General features: G+C 43.2%; 1 protein-coding gene across 1 annotated transcript in view; it reads left to right on the top strand.

Annotated features, from left to right (window-relative positions):
• Positions 1 to 17,307, top strand: part of LOC125451535 (regulator of G-protein signaling 22-like) — a 169,275-nt gene that overhangs the window by 95,529 nt on the left and 56,439 nt on the right. Inside the window, exons 14-15 of the mRNA XM_059645773.1 lie at positions 4,867 to 4,978; positions 7,692 to 7,817. Of these exons, the coding sequence (XP_059501756.1) occupies positions 4,867 to 4,978; positions 7,692 to 7,817 (238 nt within the window). The remainder of the gene's footprint in view (positions 1 to 4,866; positions 4,979 to 7,691; positions 7,818 to 17,307) is intronic.

Below are 17,307 nucleotides of genomic sequence, written 5' to 3'. Positions count from 1 at the left end.
GCTGTTTTCTGCTCTGTGGGACCTGGTCGGCCAGGACCTGCTGGAGGTGTACGATAGTGCGCTTTGGGCCGGGGAAATGTGCAAGTCCATGAGGAAGGGCATCATCACCCTCATTTACAAGAGGAAGGGGGAGAGGGAAGAAATTAAGAATTGGCATCCCATTTCATTATTGAACGTGGACTACAAAATCCTGGCCAAGGTCATAGCTAACCGGGTCAGGTCTATCCTGGAGTCGGTGATTCACCCTGACCAAACCTGTGCTGTGCCGGGCAGGAAGATCGCTGAGAGCCTCACACTCATCAGGGATACGATCACCTACGTGCAGGACAGGAGGGTGGACGCCTGCCTCGTCAGCCTGGACCAGGAGAAGGCCTTCGACAGGGTCTCTCATGCTTACATGAGGGACGTCCTCTCCAAATTGGGGTTCGGGGAGGGCATCCGCAATTGGATCCGGCTGCTCTACACCAACATCGTTCATGCAGTCTCGATCAACGGGTGGGAATCGAACTGTTTTCCCATCGGATCTGGAGTCAGGCAGGGCTGCCCGCTCCCTCCTGCCTTGTTCGTGAGCTGTGTGGAGCCGTTCGCTGCATCCATCAGGAAGGACGTGAGCCTGAAGGCTGTGACCCTCCCAGGCAGCGGAGGCCTGCAGGTCAAGACCTCCCTGTACATGGACGACATTGCTGTCTTCTGCACCGATTGCCGGTCGGTGAGTAGGCTGTTGGACATCTGCAACCAGTTTGAACTGGCCTCGGGTGCCGAAGTCAATAGGGGTAAGAGCGTGGCCATGTTCTTCGGGAACTGGGACAACTACTCCTTCATCCCCTTCACCATCAGGACAGACTACCTGAAGGTGCTGGGTGTTTGGTTTGGTGGAGCTGGGGCGTGCACTAAGACTTGGGAGGAGCGTATCACCAAACTGAAGCAGAAGCTGGGCAGGTGGACGCTCCGGTCCCTCTCCATCGCGGGCAAGAACCTGGTTGTCAGGTGTGAGGGGCTTTCGGTACTGGTGTATGTGGCACAGGCCTGGCCTATTCCCTGGACCTGCGCCGCTGCGGTCACCCGGGCCATCTTCCACTTCATTTGGGGGTCGAGGATGGACCGGGTCTGCAGGGACACCATGTGCAAAGACCTGGAAAATGGGGGAAAGGGCGTACCGAATGCCACCCTTGCCCTGAGGCTACCTTTGTGTGCGCCTGCATCAAGCTGTGCGTAGATCCTCAGTACGCAAACACCAAGTGTCACTACTTACTGAGGTTCTACCTGTCCCCGGTGTTGCGAAGGATGAGCCTGGCCTCGTTGCTGCGGAATGCTCCAAGTAGTTGGACCGTTCCGTACCACCTGTCCTTCGTGGAGAAATTTTTGAAATGAAACACCTTTAACCACAAGGCCGTCAGGCAGCGGTCAGCACGTAGTATCCTTGAGACCCTTCGGGAAAAGGAGAGGGTGGATCCTGTCGTGTGGTTCCCCACGCAGACTGCCAAAGTCGTTTGGCAGAATGCCTCATCGCCAGAACTTTCAAACAAGCACAAGGACATTGCTTGGCTGGCGGTGAGAGGAGCTCTGCCAGTGAGATCCTTTATGCATGCCCGGAATCTCTGCGCCACCGCACGCTGCCCGCAAGGTGGCTGCGGGGCGGACGAGACTGTCGATCACCTCCTTCTGGAGTGTGCCTACGCGCAGGAGGTCTGGAGGGGGATGCAGTGGTATTTGTCGAGGTTCGTCCCGAGCAGCTCCGTGACACGGGACTCCGTGGTCTACATGCTGCTTCCCGGGACGCACATCGAGACCAACATCAACTGCACCTGGAGGACCATCAATGCAGTGAAAGACGCTCTTTGGTCTGCCCGCAACTTGCTGGTCTGCCAGCTGAAAGAACTGACCCCGACCGAGTGTTGCAGACTGACGCACTCCAAGGTCCAGGACTATGTGCTGAGGGACGCGCTAAAGCTTGGGGCAGCTGCTGCCAAGGCGCGGTGGGGAAAGACCACCGTATGAAACTCCTCATCCAGAATAGCAAAAAGGGCCCTATCTGGTAACTGGGTCCAGCTGGTGCCTTCCCCAACTGGTCAGGGGGCCAACGGGGACTGTGCGGCGAGACGACTGCCGGGGTATTTGTTTTCTTTGTTTTGTTTTTTTCCTTTTAGTTGGTGTACATACCCCCTGGGTAACCCGGAGTGGCTTGCATGACTGGGTAGGTGTATAAATGTTTTATTTCTTTGTACATTCTATGAATAAAGTATATTTTTTCAAATTTAAAAAAAAGACAAAATGTCTGAAAACTAACCTTCCAGCTCAGTGAGCAAACTCGCATCCAGAACTTTTCCTGGTGATTGTAATTTTGTCAATTTTCTCTCTCCCTTCCTCCTCCTGATTTGCAGCAGTCACCTAACTTTTCTTTATATCCTCTATAGTGAAGACAGAAGAAAAATATTTATTCAATGTATTCACCATTCCCTTATTAATTACTTTTAGCTCCACATTCTCATTCTCGAGAGAAGCAATGCTCACTTACTGTTTACCTTTTTCAATACCTAATGAAACTTTTGCTATCCACTTATACATTTCTAGCTGTTTTTCTCTTGTAGTCTAATCTCTTTCTCTTGACTATTCGCAGTATTCTGAAATATCATCTTAGATAACTGTCATGAGGGACTTTTAGACGTCTTTGGATCAATCCCCAGCCTTATATCTAAGTTCACTTCAGCTAGTTTTATTTTCATGATGAGATAGTAGCCACTTTATTGTTGTTAAAAATACTAGTCTTAGACTTAGTCTCTTCCAAATGTAAAATTCAATTATATTGTGTGCCTGCTGCTACCGAGAGGAGCCTTTATTCTGAGGCCATGTTCCCTCTAATACTGTGCTCTTCTGGAAGTCCCAATAGTACAGATTCTATTTCCCCCCAGTACTGTTTCTAGCCACCTCATGAACCAGAACCCACTTCTCCCAAACAGCTGAATATTCATGTCTCTACTTTAATTCACTTGCTTCCAATTTGCACACTGCTCAGTTTAAGGCTCTGTTAACTATCCGAAACCCCTAGCAGACAGACAACACAACCTTCCAGATTCTGTGTTTGCTTTAGAGAACTGTGTCAATCTCCTTCACTACACTGTCTCCTACCTCCATTGCATTCACTTTTGTTCTTCCTTGCTTGAATGATTTCCAGTGGCACTGAGCCGAGGTCGGCTAGCTCTATCACCCTACAGCTCGCACTCTCATGCAAATAGGAACAATGCAAGAGACAGTGGAGGGATGCTGCAAAGGGGAAGGGACTTTGTGAAGGGAAGTGGGAAGAGACCTTCAATTGACCTCTGAAATGTCTTAGCGAGCCACTCAGTGTGAGCAATGGACAACAAATGCTGGCCTTGCCAGTGACATCTATGAAAAAATAAATTGAAATATTATTGGCATGTGGGAAGGTAATCCTTTCCTTGTGTTTTGTGCCTTTATGTTTAGTGGATAGCTTATTATTATTGAACATATCGATTTAATTCTAACTTATTTTTAAATTCTTCTAATTCTGCTCTGTCCGAGTCCATATACTCTATATATGAGTACAAAGGAAGGTATTGTTAGTGCAACACTGCATCGTATTATAAATGAATGAGTAAATTATAAGGTAAAGCAAACCCCTGAAAAGGAATAATTTGCCTTCAGGGCTTGCTGGTCCCCTGCAAAAACATGACCACTCTCCTCTTTTCCACTTCCTGGACTAAGACCTGCAGCATAGCATCAGAGAACCTGGGAACTATTCTCTGACATGTTGCTTCATAGCTATTCTTATTCGTTTTAAGAACCATGTTTGGAGGCATTTCAACTACCTTTGCAATGATGCAATTAAGAGTTAATTGCAGACTATCTTTAAGGCTTGCAGGCTAGCTGTAACTCACGCTACTACACCCACACATGGGTGCCCCCACTTCATGGCCATCATCATCTTTGTTTTGGCCTAAGATGTTGCACTTTTTTTTCTAATGCGCAGGCTGCACAACCAGGTTGGGATATTCATGCCCATCAATTTGTGCTTTGTGATTTTTAACACTGAACATCTTTTTGAGAATTGTCCATCATAAGCATATGGACGTACATGGAATAGTGTAGGTTAGATGGGCTTCAGATTGGTATGACAGGTCAGCACAACATCATGGGCCGAAGGGCCTGTACTGTGCTGTTATGTTCTGTGTTCTATCTGAGGCAAAACAAAAGTGTAAAGACACATTGAATAATTTATTGTAATCGCAGCTTCTGGAGACCAAAATTGATCCATTAAGAAATCTTGTTTCAGTAAATTTAATTTCATAACTATAAATTATAACTTAGGTGGAGGAATCAGGGAATACTGATCTGTTTTAAGGAACTCTTTGAGCCAAAATCAATTTGAGAAAAACTGGGATACATTGGCCCTAAAGGATTATTAGTAATTTTTCAACAGTCTGCAAAATAATTTTTCACATGGTCGAGCGAGCAAGAAAAACAGAAGGTAAAAGACACAAAAGTAAGGACAAGGCTGCCTGCTTTGTTTAAATTGACCAAAGGAAAGTATTCTTTATTTTGCCTTATCCAACAAGTCAGAGATACTAAGCTGGCCAGCTACTCTCTTTCAAACATGCCGGCCATTTTAATACTGATATGCAACAATTTCTGGATCCTCATTTTTGACTAATTAAATTCACAAATGATCATACTGCACTGTCCTATATCTTTGACATAAATCAAAAAGCTAGTTCTCCTAATATAGCATTTTCTAGTTGTGCATTCAGCCCATGCTGAAGGCCTCTTAATAGATATCCTTTCTACAAAATGCTTATTTTAGGTAGTTCAATTACTTTTACTAAGTTGTCATGCTCTCCTTTCCAACAGCAACCTTCTCACTTCAATTGGCAGCATTTGGACTGATGGCACAGATTCTGTATTTCCTTTTGAAAATCTAAACTTACGTGAAACAAAAGAGAATAGCAATTTGGAGAAGTTGGTGAGTACTCAGTTGGAAACAAAAACTGAGAAAAACAGAGCAAGGCATTTGTTACATTTAACTGTAGTGTTCTGAGTGGCGTTTTGTTGCCCTGTAACATATGAGGCAGCATTATTGGGATTCCTGCTCTGCTATCAATTGATGTTTGTCCCTCCCTGGCCCAAAATATATAAATTTTAACTAACATTTTGCATAAAATATACTTCACATCAACCTGATTTGATATTTGTCCTGAGCTAAGAATAGATGGCCAACATTCTGTTCCCTAGGGATGAAAGACTTTGTTAAAAAAAACTTCAAAAACTCTGCTGCCCTTTTATGACCAGTGTTCCACCCAGTGTTACTAGACAGTAGGTAACCAACCTGAAATATTAATGTTGTTTCTCTTTCCACAGTTGCTGCCAGACCTGTTGTGTATTTCCATCATTTTCTGTTTCTACTTTAGTTTCTCAATATCCGCATTGTTTGGGATTTATTTTCTCCGAAGTACAGTGGATAAGCCTGTTAATGATTAAAATAACAGAACATCAGAAAGAGATGTTTAAAAAAGGATTTAGTATGACATGGAACATTTTTATGCTTCAAAGAGGGTAAAGCTGTCTTTGTCATGGATAGTTTAGGATAAAAACAAATTGAAAGAAATGCTTACAAAATTACAAAACATTCCACAGTAATTGGCAAACATAAACAATGTATTGAAAAGTAATGAGTAATAGAATAACTAATAAGAAATTATGGAAGGAAACTTCCAATGGATATAATAATCAACATAACAATTCTTTCGCAATTTTATTAGGAAGACGACGGTGGTGAGCAGCAATGTGGGTCCGATGACAATAATAGAGATGCTGACAATTTTAACAAAAGACATTGTAAATATTTTGAAAACTAAATTAAAAAATGAAGGAACTACGGATGCTATAAATCGGGAACAAAAGCAGAAGTTGCTGAAAAGGCTCAGCAGGTCTGGCAGCATCTATGAAGAAAAATCAGGGTTAACATTTCAGGTCCCAATTCTGAGGGAGTGTCACCAGACCCGAAATATTAACTCTGAATTTTCTTCACGTATGCTGCCGGACCTGGTGAGCTTTTCCAGCAACTTCTGTTTGTGCTCTTGATTTTGAAAACTTAACTTTCTATCACTATTCGTGGATGAAGAAGAAGTCGGTATACCAATATAGAATATTTGGGATGATTTATGTTATCTGATCTTGTTCTCTGTAGCTTGATTGATTTCAACCACCCCAATTTGGCATTTAAAATTCACTTTGATTTGAACAAGACTTAACCCCTTAGGAAGACAGACCTCTTAGATATTAACAAAAAGAATTTTATTAAAGAATGAGGTATACTTAACAATCAACAGTGGACTTTTACAACTTTACTTGGTTGATCAGGCTAAAGAAGTTTAATTCCTGATGCTCCTTTGTTGACAATAGTTTCTTCCAAAATTCTGCCGCAAGAGCTTTCAGCTATGTCTCACAAACTATCCTTCAGCATCTTCACTTTTAACCCTAATCTCCCAGGTGCTTGCCGTTTCAATAAACCATCAAATCAGGTTGCTATCATGCTAATATTTCTGTCCCAGGCTTGCTGCAATCTTCCAATGAAGCACATTGCAAGCTGAAGGAACAGTACCTCATTTTTGGCTTAAAAACTTGACCGCTTCAAGATCTCAATATTGAATTCCATAACTTCAGAAACTGGCCTCATTATGTCTATTATAGATAACAAGGTGTAGAGCTGGATGAACACAGCAGGCCAAGCAGCATGTTAGGAGCGGGAAGGTTGACGATTCGGGCCTAGACCATTCTTCAAATTTCTAAAGAAGAGTCTAGCCTGAAACATCAGCCTTCCTGCTCCTCTGATGCTGCTTGGCCTGCTGTGTTCATCCAGCTCTTCACCTTGTTATCTCAGATTCTCCAGTATCTGTAGTTCCAACTATGCCATTATGTCCATTCTCCATTTTGCTTAAATTCTGTTTCCCAAAGCCTTCTTCAGTTGTCTTATTGACTTCCTTCTTGGAAGAGAGACCTCTCCCTTTCAAACCTTTATCTACATCCATTTTGCATCTCTATTTCTCTTACTCAACCATTAACTCCCTTTGTGTTTGCACTGAGGCTCTACACAATTTGCTCCCTTGCTCCTCCTCCACCTCTGTCAAAAGTATACTTAAAAAATATTTTCAACCATCTTTTAGGTCTGAAGAGGATTCATAATAGACTCAAAATATTAAATCTGTTTTCTCTCCACACATGCCGCTTGACCTACTGAGTTTCTCCTGCATTCCCTGTGTTGTACTTGAAACATTGATAGTTTGACTTGAATGTCTGATAAATTTGCGGAAGATTACGGCTAAGTCCAAACACATGAGTATGACAACCGAAAGAACTGCGGATGCCGTAAATCAGGAACAAAAACAAAGTTGCTGGAAAAGCTCAGCAGTGACCCTTCCTCAGTACTGGAGAAAGAGTCCCTGGACCTGGAACGTTATCTCTGATTTATTTTTCTTCACAGATGCTGCTGGCCTTGCTGAGCTTTTGCAGCCACTTTGTTTTTGGACATGATTGTGACAACTGGCTTTGTCGGATCATTTTAATATGCTTTTAAAACTGTCATTTGATACACACATATTAAAGTTGCTTTTTTAATCTGTTCACGACATGCTTCCTGATGCTGAATTAATGTGACCTATCTGCAAATATCTCTACAGATGCGGATCAAAAATTACCACGAAGCTTTATGTGATTATAAAATGGACAACTTGCTGCAGGCCCTGCACTACGAAAATAGGACCGGATACTTCTTCACTTCTTTTTGCAAACAAACAGGAAATCTGGTAATCAAAATATGTACATTGTGTTGGGTTTTCTTCATTCTTTAACTGGTTTGAAAATAAAATTGCCACGTGATATCCAATTCAAAGCGAAAGTGATTCACTGCCGAGCTAGCAGGTTTGCTGGGCTTAATGTTGCCAAGGCTGTTCTTTGTAAATCAAGTGAAGTTTTGTGCTATTTTTCACATGCTTCTAATTTTACGTATGATTTTATTGAGAAACATTAGCCACATCTTGATTAATATTTCCATTGTCAAAATAGATTTTTTAATAAAATTATACAGACATTGTTGCCCATTCTGCGTTTGGTCAATGTTTTCATTGTCATCTGTTGAACAAGTGCTTCAGATGAATTTTAAGCATTGTACTTTTATGACCATATTTATCCAATTATGTTGACCACACAATAAGAATATCTAAGCATTTGGGCAGTATACACAAGGAAGCCCAAGTTGATATGAACGTTGGCAAGCCAGTGATGCTCTAGTCCCACGAATGAATAAAAAAAAAATTTTGCTAAACTAAGGATAAGTTGAAGAATATAGCGTTAGTTACTCTAGCACTTAAAAACAGTGGCAAACCAAAGTGTGAAGCTGGATGAACACAGCAGGCCAAGCAGCATCTCAGGAGATGCTGCTTGGCCTGCTGTGTTCATCCAGCTCCACACTTTGTTATCTCGGATTCTCCAGCATCTGCAGTTCCCATTATCTCTCAATCAGTTTCTCAGTCTGAATCACTATTCAGGTAGATCATTGGTGATCTAGACACTAACACTGTCTTAGCTTCACACTGTTTAGCACCCTCTCCCAAGAAAAAGTCTGTTGGTCTTAGTCTTCAAATTTTCAGGATCCAAAGTCTTTCGAGGAAGAGAGCTTTTTGTTTTCTGATTTCATTTTCAAACAGTCTAGCTTTAATCAAGAATGATATCGGGTCACTGAAAGATGCTGTTGGACAGGTCAGAAAAGACCCTCAGGGTGTGATTATATTATACCAAATGACTAGTTTGCACTCATCTTTTATTCTTTAAAATGATGTTCAAATAAACTTGTTAATATTTAGGAAGATGTACCACCAGTATGTATTATGACCACACCACAATACAAAGAGTTAGTGAGAAGTGCAAGCTCATTCCTTGTTTGTGTACTCATGGAGTGAGGAACTGTTCCCTCAGACTGGAAGGATTTTCACACAGTTTAAAATTTCAAGCCAGTGGTAACAGAATTTGGTTTGATTTGTTTTGATTTATTTATTGCTGCCTGTATTTATTACAAATACAGTTAAAAGTGTTGTTTAGTGTTGCCACTTTATGGTGCTATCTTAAAACACAGAAAATACACCAAAACACATTCTAAAGCCAGAAAAACAAAACAATAAAAGTTCACCTTAATGTCTTGTATCAAGAAAGTTAGGAGTTTTTTTTAAACAGTTCCCACTTCTAGCTCGTCTGTGGGCCTGGATCTGGACTCCTCCACCATAATGCCTTGAGTCCCTGCTGCTAAACCGACAATATTGCTGCAAAAGCACTTTGCTGCACTGCCACCAGAACTAAGAGCCACCCACTCTCCAGTGCCATCTCACCTCCACCCAACGCTGCTGCTGCTGCCATGAGTTCACACTCAGCCGATCCCATCAATGCAGCAACGACTGGTCCGCAGGATCCTGTGCTGTGACCGCACACGCCACCATCTCTACCTCCACCATCAGGCACCCGGGCCTAGACACTGACGTGGATCCTCCGCTCAGCTTTGCGAGTCCGGTGCGGCCCAGTGGCGGGGGGGAGAATAAGCTTGGGACTGCTCCTCACTCATTGGGAGCCTCAGGCTGGGGCCCACCTTGTCCTGGCATTGCTGCTCCAAGCACTTGTTCTGCCTCACTGCTCCCAGGTCCGTGCTGCCAATTTCATCCATCATTCTGCGTAGGGCCCACTCTCGCCCATGCCACTGCAACCAAGGTAAAAAGATAAGAGAAAAGACTTTTAAGGAAAAAGAGAAGTAAAGGTAAAACAGGAAAGCACATAGAAGTCCTGGGCTTAGTAGGCAGAACCCTGCTACTTTGGCACTGCTGTCTTGTGGGTGTCTATTGATTCATTTATTGGGCCAGATATTATTGGTGTTATTTGCGCTTTCGTGCAACCATTCATCAATTCTAAATTACTTTTCTTAAAGAGAACACCATATATCTTCAATATTTTGATGGAAACTGTTTGGGTAAAGTTTATGTTTCTTGAGGTAGGACCCTGACTGAAAACAGAGACTGAGGCAGGAAACCAAAAAGATCGATAGATAAAGGAACCTGACCTTCTTTGTTTCAATGGAAACAAACACTGAAAGCACAAATAGAATCTCTCATTTTAAACTTTACCTGTGGCAATTGAGCATGTTAGAAGTTGTCACCTTCACTTAGGCCCAAAACAAGTTTTCAGCTCACTATTATGTCAGTGAGCTATTGGGTGACTTGATTGGCCAATCTAAAGGAAGTTCTCACACCATGCCAGGACCTTCTGAGACTAAAGATACAAACACCTGTATTTAAAGGTCTCCTGGACAGTCCTTCACTCACTGCAAACCACAACATCTCTGGAGCCTGTGTTGCTCATCCCCAACCATCCTGATGTCTCAGATCAGACAGAAACTGGCCCCCAAAGTTCATTTATACCTCACTAGGGATTCTGGTCCAGTCCACCCATGAAAGCAGCGAGACTCACTTCCAGTGAAGACAGCAGGATGCCCCATTAGACCCTGGAGGCCTGAGGTAAAGTCACTGCATAGGTCTGTGCTGGTGACACGTACAGAAAACCCAGATCCCATGTGAGAAGACAGTCAACAATCTCCTGCATTTCTCCAGGATACATGGCATCACCTACTCACTGCAAACTGGCTGTTAGGAAGATCATTCAGTCTAACTGTGCCAGTACACAGAAATGTCACATATAATGATCACTTGCAAGCCTCAGCAAACATTACAATGCACACTGAAAAGCTAACAGCCACTTCACACATTCAACATTCGACCAGTTCATGAGCGATGTGCTTCCCATTCACTCAGTGGGGAGGGCTCGGGATCTGGCATGGCTACGGATGCCTTTAAAATGCCAGTGCAGTTATTACGTCATTCTCAATCCTCTTTCTCAGTTGCTGAACAAGATGGGCCCAGAACAGGAAGTAGCAGGCGCAGACCAGTGGAGGGGTGTGGGGTATGCAGATCCTCAGCTCATGTGAGGAGCAGGCCACAGAACTCGCAGGGGAAGATTGAAACTCTTCAAGACCCAGATGGAGCACAATACACAGAGGCTGACAGGTACATGTGCCGATAAAGCAAGAGAGGAAGCAATGCACCTCAAACTTAATGCAGGTACCCCTTCACCTCAAGGAGACAGAAAAGTGCCATGAAAGAAATGGAGCTACCCTGACAGCTACATCTCACAAGACTCCAGAGGTTCTGTGCCTCCCTCCCCTTGTTACCTCATTGGCTACAGCTGATCAAGCCAAGAAAGGTGCAGTGCGCCTTTATCTTTGCAGCAGACTATCACCCTTCCCAATCCTCCAGAGGACACTTCCCAAAGTCACCAGGGTGTAGCTGTCAGTAAGTTGCCTCCTCCTCAGGCATGAATGTCGGGGTCGCATCTTGCCATCATGCTAGGCAAATAAAGCAGAAGACATTTGAAGGCAGATGGGTGTTAAGAGTATTTAATACATATATCCAGTTTGCACTTCTATAAATATATATTCACTTGCCCTGGTGTTTCATTATTTCACTTGGTACTGACATGGTTATCTGAACTGAAAAGAGTGGAACATCTCCCCCATCAGAATGACACATTTTTATTGCTTCACATTGTCAGTAATGTATGTGCCTGATGTTGTTCTCAAGAACCAGCAAAACACATATCGAGCATATGAAAGGGTTTTTTGTGGCATAGTGGTAGTGCCCCTATCCCCAGGCCAGGAGGCCTGGGTTCAAGTCCCAGCTCTTTCAGAGGTGTGTCAGAACATCCTTGAGCAAGTTGATTAGAAAATATTTAGACCAAGCGTTTCAGACTTCCACTCAATTTTAAGATTATTTCCAGGGACAAAAGCAGAAATTGCTGAAAAAGCTTAGCAGATCTGGCAGCATCTGTGGACAGAAATAAGAGATAGTATTTTGAGTCCAGTGACCCTTCCTCAGAATGTTCAGTGATATGTGGTCAAATATCTGAAAGGATAATTGGATGAAAGTTAATTGGGAGCAATCACTTAATTCCAGCTAGTTCTGTTTTTAAGGAGATGCTAATACATGCAGAAAGCTTCCTGAAAACTGCAGCCAAGAGAGGTGGTCTGCCTTTATGATCGGAGAACATCCTTTCAAAACATTATCCTGCCGGCAGAAATTTTATTTATGAACTCTTGCTGAACTGAGTTCAACCACCTCCATTGGGTCAGAAAGCTTTTCATGGGTTGGAAATGAAAATTGTCCGAGCTGAAAATGCAGCAGTGGAGAGTAAGCAGTAACTTAGTGTATTTGAGAGAGTTGCTCCTTAATGATATGCTGTTCCAGGTTCTATTCCAGCTTCAGTTGGTCCTGAGTTTGATTGTAACATGATTAATTGTCCTACAAAGGTTGGTGGACATTTCTTGTATGTTCCTTGCCTCTTTAAGCAACGTGACTGCGTTGTGCTCAGTTAATTTTTTAAACTTTTTTGTAGAATTCATTAATTATCTTTGTGAACCTGTTTCAGACTTCAATACCTATGCAGAATGGTAAACTGGATAAAGTTTCCAGAGCACAGGGCTGGTCTCATTAGAGAGAGCTCACTGGTGGTAGTTTAACCACTCCCGAAAAGAGGTTGAAAAATCTTTCATTGTAACCTTAGCTGGTGTAGGAATTAAACCCACACTGTTGGTGTCAATCTGTGTCACAAACCAGCTCTCCAGTCAACTGAGCTAAACCAACTCCCTTGGTAGATTGAACGGAAATAGAAATAAGCATCTTTGTATAGAATACGAAACATTCACGAGCTTCAAATTCCCCCCTCCGCCTACTGCATCCCAAAACCAGACCAGCTCGTCCCTGCCTCCCTAACCTGTCCTTTGTCCCACCTATCCCCTCCTCCCATCTCAAGCCCCACCCCCATCTCCTACCTACTAACCTCACCACCCCCCTTGACCTGTCCGTCCTCCCTGGACTGACCTATCCCCTCCCTAACTCCCCACCTACACTCACCTTTACAGGCTCCATCCCCGCCTCTTTGGCCAGTCTGTCTCCTCTCCACCTATCTCCTCCTCTATTGATCTTCTATCCACCTCCCTGTCTTTCCCTATTTATTTCAGAACCCCCTTCCCCTCCCCCATTTCTGAAGAAGGGTCTAGGCCCGAAATGTCAAGCTTTCCTGCTCCTATGATATTGCTTGGCCTGGTGTGTTCATCCAGCTCTACACTTTGTTATCTCATTTTTTTTCTCACTCTCTTGCAGTTATGGCAGAATAGTATCAACCTATGGTTTGACCTGAAAGAGTATCAACAACTTTTTTATGCAGAAGTCTTTCAACCTTTCAAACTCAGGAGACAAGCTCAGGCAAGCTATGAAATAAAGAGTATTAAAATAATTAACAAAGCTGGTGATCCCTATCTGGATAGAGCGCTGAGGGCTTACTTAAAGTGTGTTTTGGGATAGGAAATGGGAAAGATAAGAGAACAGAGAAAATGTGACAAAATTAAAATATTGTTGGTTTTTATTCAGTAAATGTAGTGGGCTGCACTGGAAGCAATTTTTAAAAGGCTCTGGAGGCACATGTACACCTCATCTGTCTATGGGGTGTTAACAAACAGGACCAGGCTATGTCCAGTTCAGATGCTTGAAACAGATTTAATTTTAGTACAATGTTGCAAGTTTCATTAGTCACAGGCAAGAGATAAGAATTCAAATTAAACCATTCTAGAATGTAAATCGAGTGTGAATTGAAAATAGAAATATTTTAAAAATCACTGTGGTATTGCTGTGTTTAGTCTAAAGTTTTCTGAGAACAGTGTGTTATTGAGATAAAGGGGTACATTTTATCTCCGTGGTATGAGACAAGTGATGAGCTTCCTGGAAAGCAGTCTTTCGCAGACATGTTGCCCAGGCATTTAGAGACAGTTCATCCTTGGGTGATATGTTATATCCAGGGGATAAGACCTTATCTGTACTGTGATCCTCTGACCACCCTGAATCTGGTCCACTTGCGGATGCAGATTGGCAATAGGACCCTGCAGCTGGACCAGCCTCCCTCACACCCAACAAAGACCACAGGTCTAGATGAAAAAGGCCACAGCAAGGAGCCTCTCTTGACATCCTCAGGCTTCTGCCAGGATTTCTCCCAAACCTGCCCCAAATTCTCTCTGCAAGGGAAGTGCCATTGCCTCAGTATGATCCTGGAATCAAGAACACATTCTCATGTTACTATTTCTCCTCTTCTGGCCATCCGCTTGGTGTTCCACTTTTGGCTGTCACTCCTTGTTGCCTCGCCCAACGGTTTTTTTGTTTCACTGTAGCATTGCTTCGCAAGCCTGAGCTCCAAAGCCCTGTGGTTCCTGTGTGCCATTGATAAAATCCAAATAATCCTGAATGATTATTTTATGTTTTTTTTTATAATGTATCAGGGCTACCTTTCTGTCCCTCAAGTTTCAACAGCTCAACTATTTCTGCCATGCTCATGCCAAATTTTAAATTTATTTCCAACTTTTCTGCAACTACTTCTAAATTTAACTTTGTTAACTACTGGAAGACATTCAAGGTCAATCCTTTGTGGAAAACTTTCAGAATCAAGGCTGGCTTTTTAACTTTTGTATGTATATATCAAAAGCCACTGCTTTCTTTATGGATGTGACTTACACTTTACATTTCAGAAATCAGTGATCCCATTTATTTTTAACACGTCACACCCTCCACACAGTTATGGTTTTTATGACTAACTGCATTCAGTTGTTCCTGGATTACAATCAGTTGCTTCTGATTTAATTTCCATGGTGAGTAATTTCTAATCTGCATCTTTAATGGTGAGGGATATTCTTTGCCTCTAGCCAAAGTTTGGCACATCTTCCAGATACCTTTGAATTCTCACAAGCTCAGTCATTTCCATCTCAGTTTAAGCTTCTACCCATGTTTTGTGTTATGAGCAGTGGAGTCAGAACTTTTTCTTCTTCAGGTACAATAGGGTTAGCTGCCTCTAATACCTGCTCTCCAATACTCAGAAAGCAACAGAATACAATGAAAAACTGTCTTCCTATAATAAGAGCAAATTACTGCAGATGCTGGAATCTGAACTAAAAACAAAAAATGCTGGAGATCACAGCGGGTCAGGCAGCTTCTACGGAGAGAAAGCAAGCACCTGACCAAACAGGTGGATGAGGGTAAAGCAGTTGATGTGGTGTATATGGATTTCAGTAAAGTGTTTGATAAGGTTCCCCACAGTAGGCTATTGCAGAAAATACAGAGTCGTGGGATTGAGGGTGATTTAGCGGCTTGGATCAAAAATTGGCTAGCTGTAAGAAGACAGAGGGTGGTGGTTGATGGAAAATGTTCATCCTGGAGTTCAGTTACTAGTGGTGTACCACAAGGATCTGTTTTGGGGCCACTGCTGTTTGTCATTTTTATAAATGACCTGGATGAGGCGTAGAAGGATGGGTTAGTAAATTTGTGGATTACACTAAAGTCGGTGGAGTTGTGGATAGTGCGGAAGGATGTTGCAGGTTACAGAGGGACATAGATAAGCTGCAGAGATGGGCTGAGAGGTGGCAAATGGAATTTAATGCAGAAACGTGTGAGGTGATTCACTTTGGTTGGAGTAACAGGAATACAGACCACTGGGCTAATGGTAAGATTCTTGGTGGTGTGGATGAGCAGAGAGATCTCAGTGTCCATGTGCATAAATCCCTGAAAGTTGCCACCCAGGTTGATAGAGTTGTTAAGAAGGCGTACGGTGTGTTAGGTTTTATTGGTCGAGGGATTGAGTTTCAGAGCCATGAGGTCATGTTGCAGCTGTACAAAACTCTGATTTGGCCACACTTGGAGTATTGCGTACAGTTCTGGTCACCGCATTATAGGAAGGATGTGGAAGCATTGGAAAGGGTGCAGAGGAGATTTACCAGGATGTTGCCTGGTATGGAGGGAAGGTCTTATGAGGAAAGGCGAGGGACTTGAGGCTGTTTTCGTCAGAGAGAAGAAGGTTAAGAGGTGACTTAACAGAGACATAACAAGATGATCAGAGGATTAGATAGGGTTGACAGTGAGAGCCTTTTTCCTTGGATGGAGATGGCTAGCACGAAGGGGCATAGCTTTAAATTGAAGAGTGATAGATATAGGACAGATGTCAGAGGTAGGTTCTTTACTCAGAGAGTAGTAAAGGCGTGGAATGCCCTGCCTGCAACATTAGTAGACTTGCCAGGTTTAAGGGCATTTAAATGGTCATTGGATGAATGGAATAGTGTAAGTTAGATGGGCTTCAGAATGGCTTCACAGGTCGGTGCAACATTGAGGGCCAAAGGGCGTGTACTGCGCTGTAGTGTTCTATGTTCTAATGTTTCAAGTCTAGATGACTCTTCATCAGAGCAGAAGTGAAGTGTGGAAGGGGCAGCATCTGACCTGTCATCCTTGCCCCTTCCCATTACTCACAACAGCTTGATTGGGTCCCCCTTGTCGTCACTTTGCACCCCACCAGCCTCCACATTTAAAGGATCATTTGCCGTCATTTCAGACAACTCCAGCAGAATGTCGCCACCAAATACATCTTGCTGTGACTGCCCCTGTCCCCTGCATTTCACAGGGATCATTCCCTCTGGAACACACTAGTCCATTCCTCGACCACCAACACTACCCTACCCACCCACGGAATCTTCCCATGTACCTGCAAAAGGTGTAAAACCTGCCCCTTCACCTCCTCCCTGCTCACCATCCAAGGGCCTAAACAGCCTTTCCAGGTGAAGCAGCATTTCACCTGTACCTCCTCCAATCTTGTGTATTGTATTTGCTACTCCCAATGTGACCTACTCTACACTGGAGAAACCAAACGCAGACTGCGTGACTGCTTTGCAGAACACCTCTGGCCTGTGTGCAAACATGACCCTGACCTTCCTGCAGCCAGCCATTTTAATACAGCATCAAAAACATAAGTTGCTGGAAAATCTCAGCTGTTCTGACAACATCTGTGAAGTAAAAATCAGAGTTAACATTTCCTCAGAAGGAAGAATAGTCACTGGATCCGAAACGTTAAATCTGATTTTTCCTTCACAGATGCTGCCAGACCTGTTGAGCTTTTCCAGCAACTTCTGTTTTTGTTCCTGATTTACAGCATCCACAGTTCTTTCAGTTTTTATTTTAACAGTGTCCTGCTCTCATACCCATTTGTCTGTCCTCGGCATGCAGCAATGCTCCAGCAAATCACAACGAAAACTGCGAGCAAGATCTAATCTTCAAACTGGACACTTTACAACCTTCTGGGTTGAACAGCTTCAAATTGTGAACTCACTCCTTCCCTTTCATT

Source organism: Stegostoma tigrinum, chromosome 5 (assembly GCF_030684315.1).
Source record: "Stegostoma tigrinum isolate sSteTig4 chromosome 5, sSteTig4.hap1, whole genome shotgun sequence".
NCBI lineage: Eukaryota > Metazoa > Chordata > Chondrichthyes > Orectolobiformes > Stegostomatidae > Stegostoma > Stegostoma tigrinum.
This window is presented reverse-complemented; position numbering and strand designations above follow the sequence as displayed.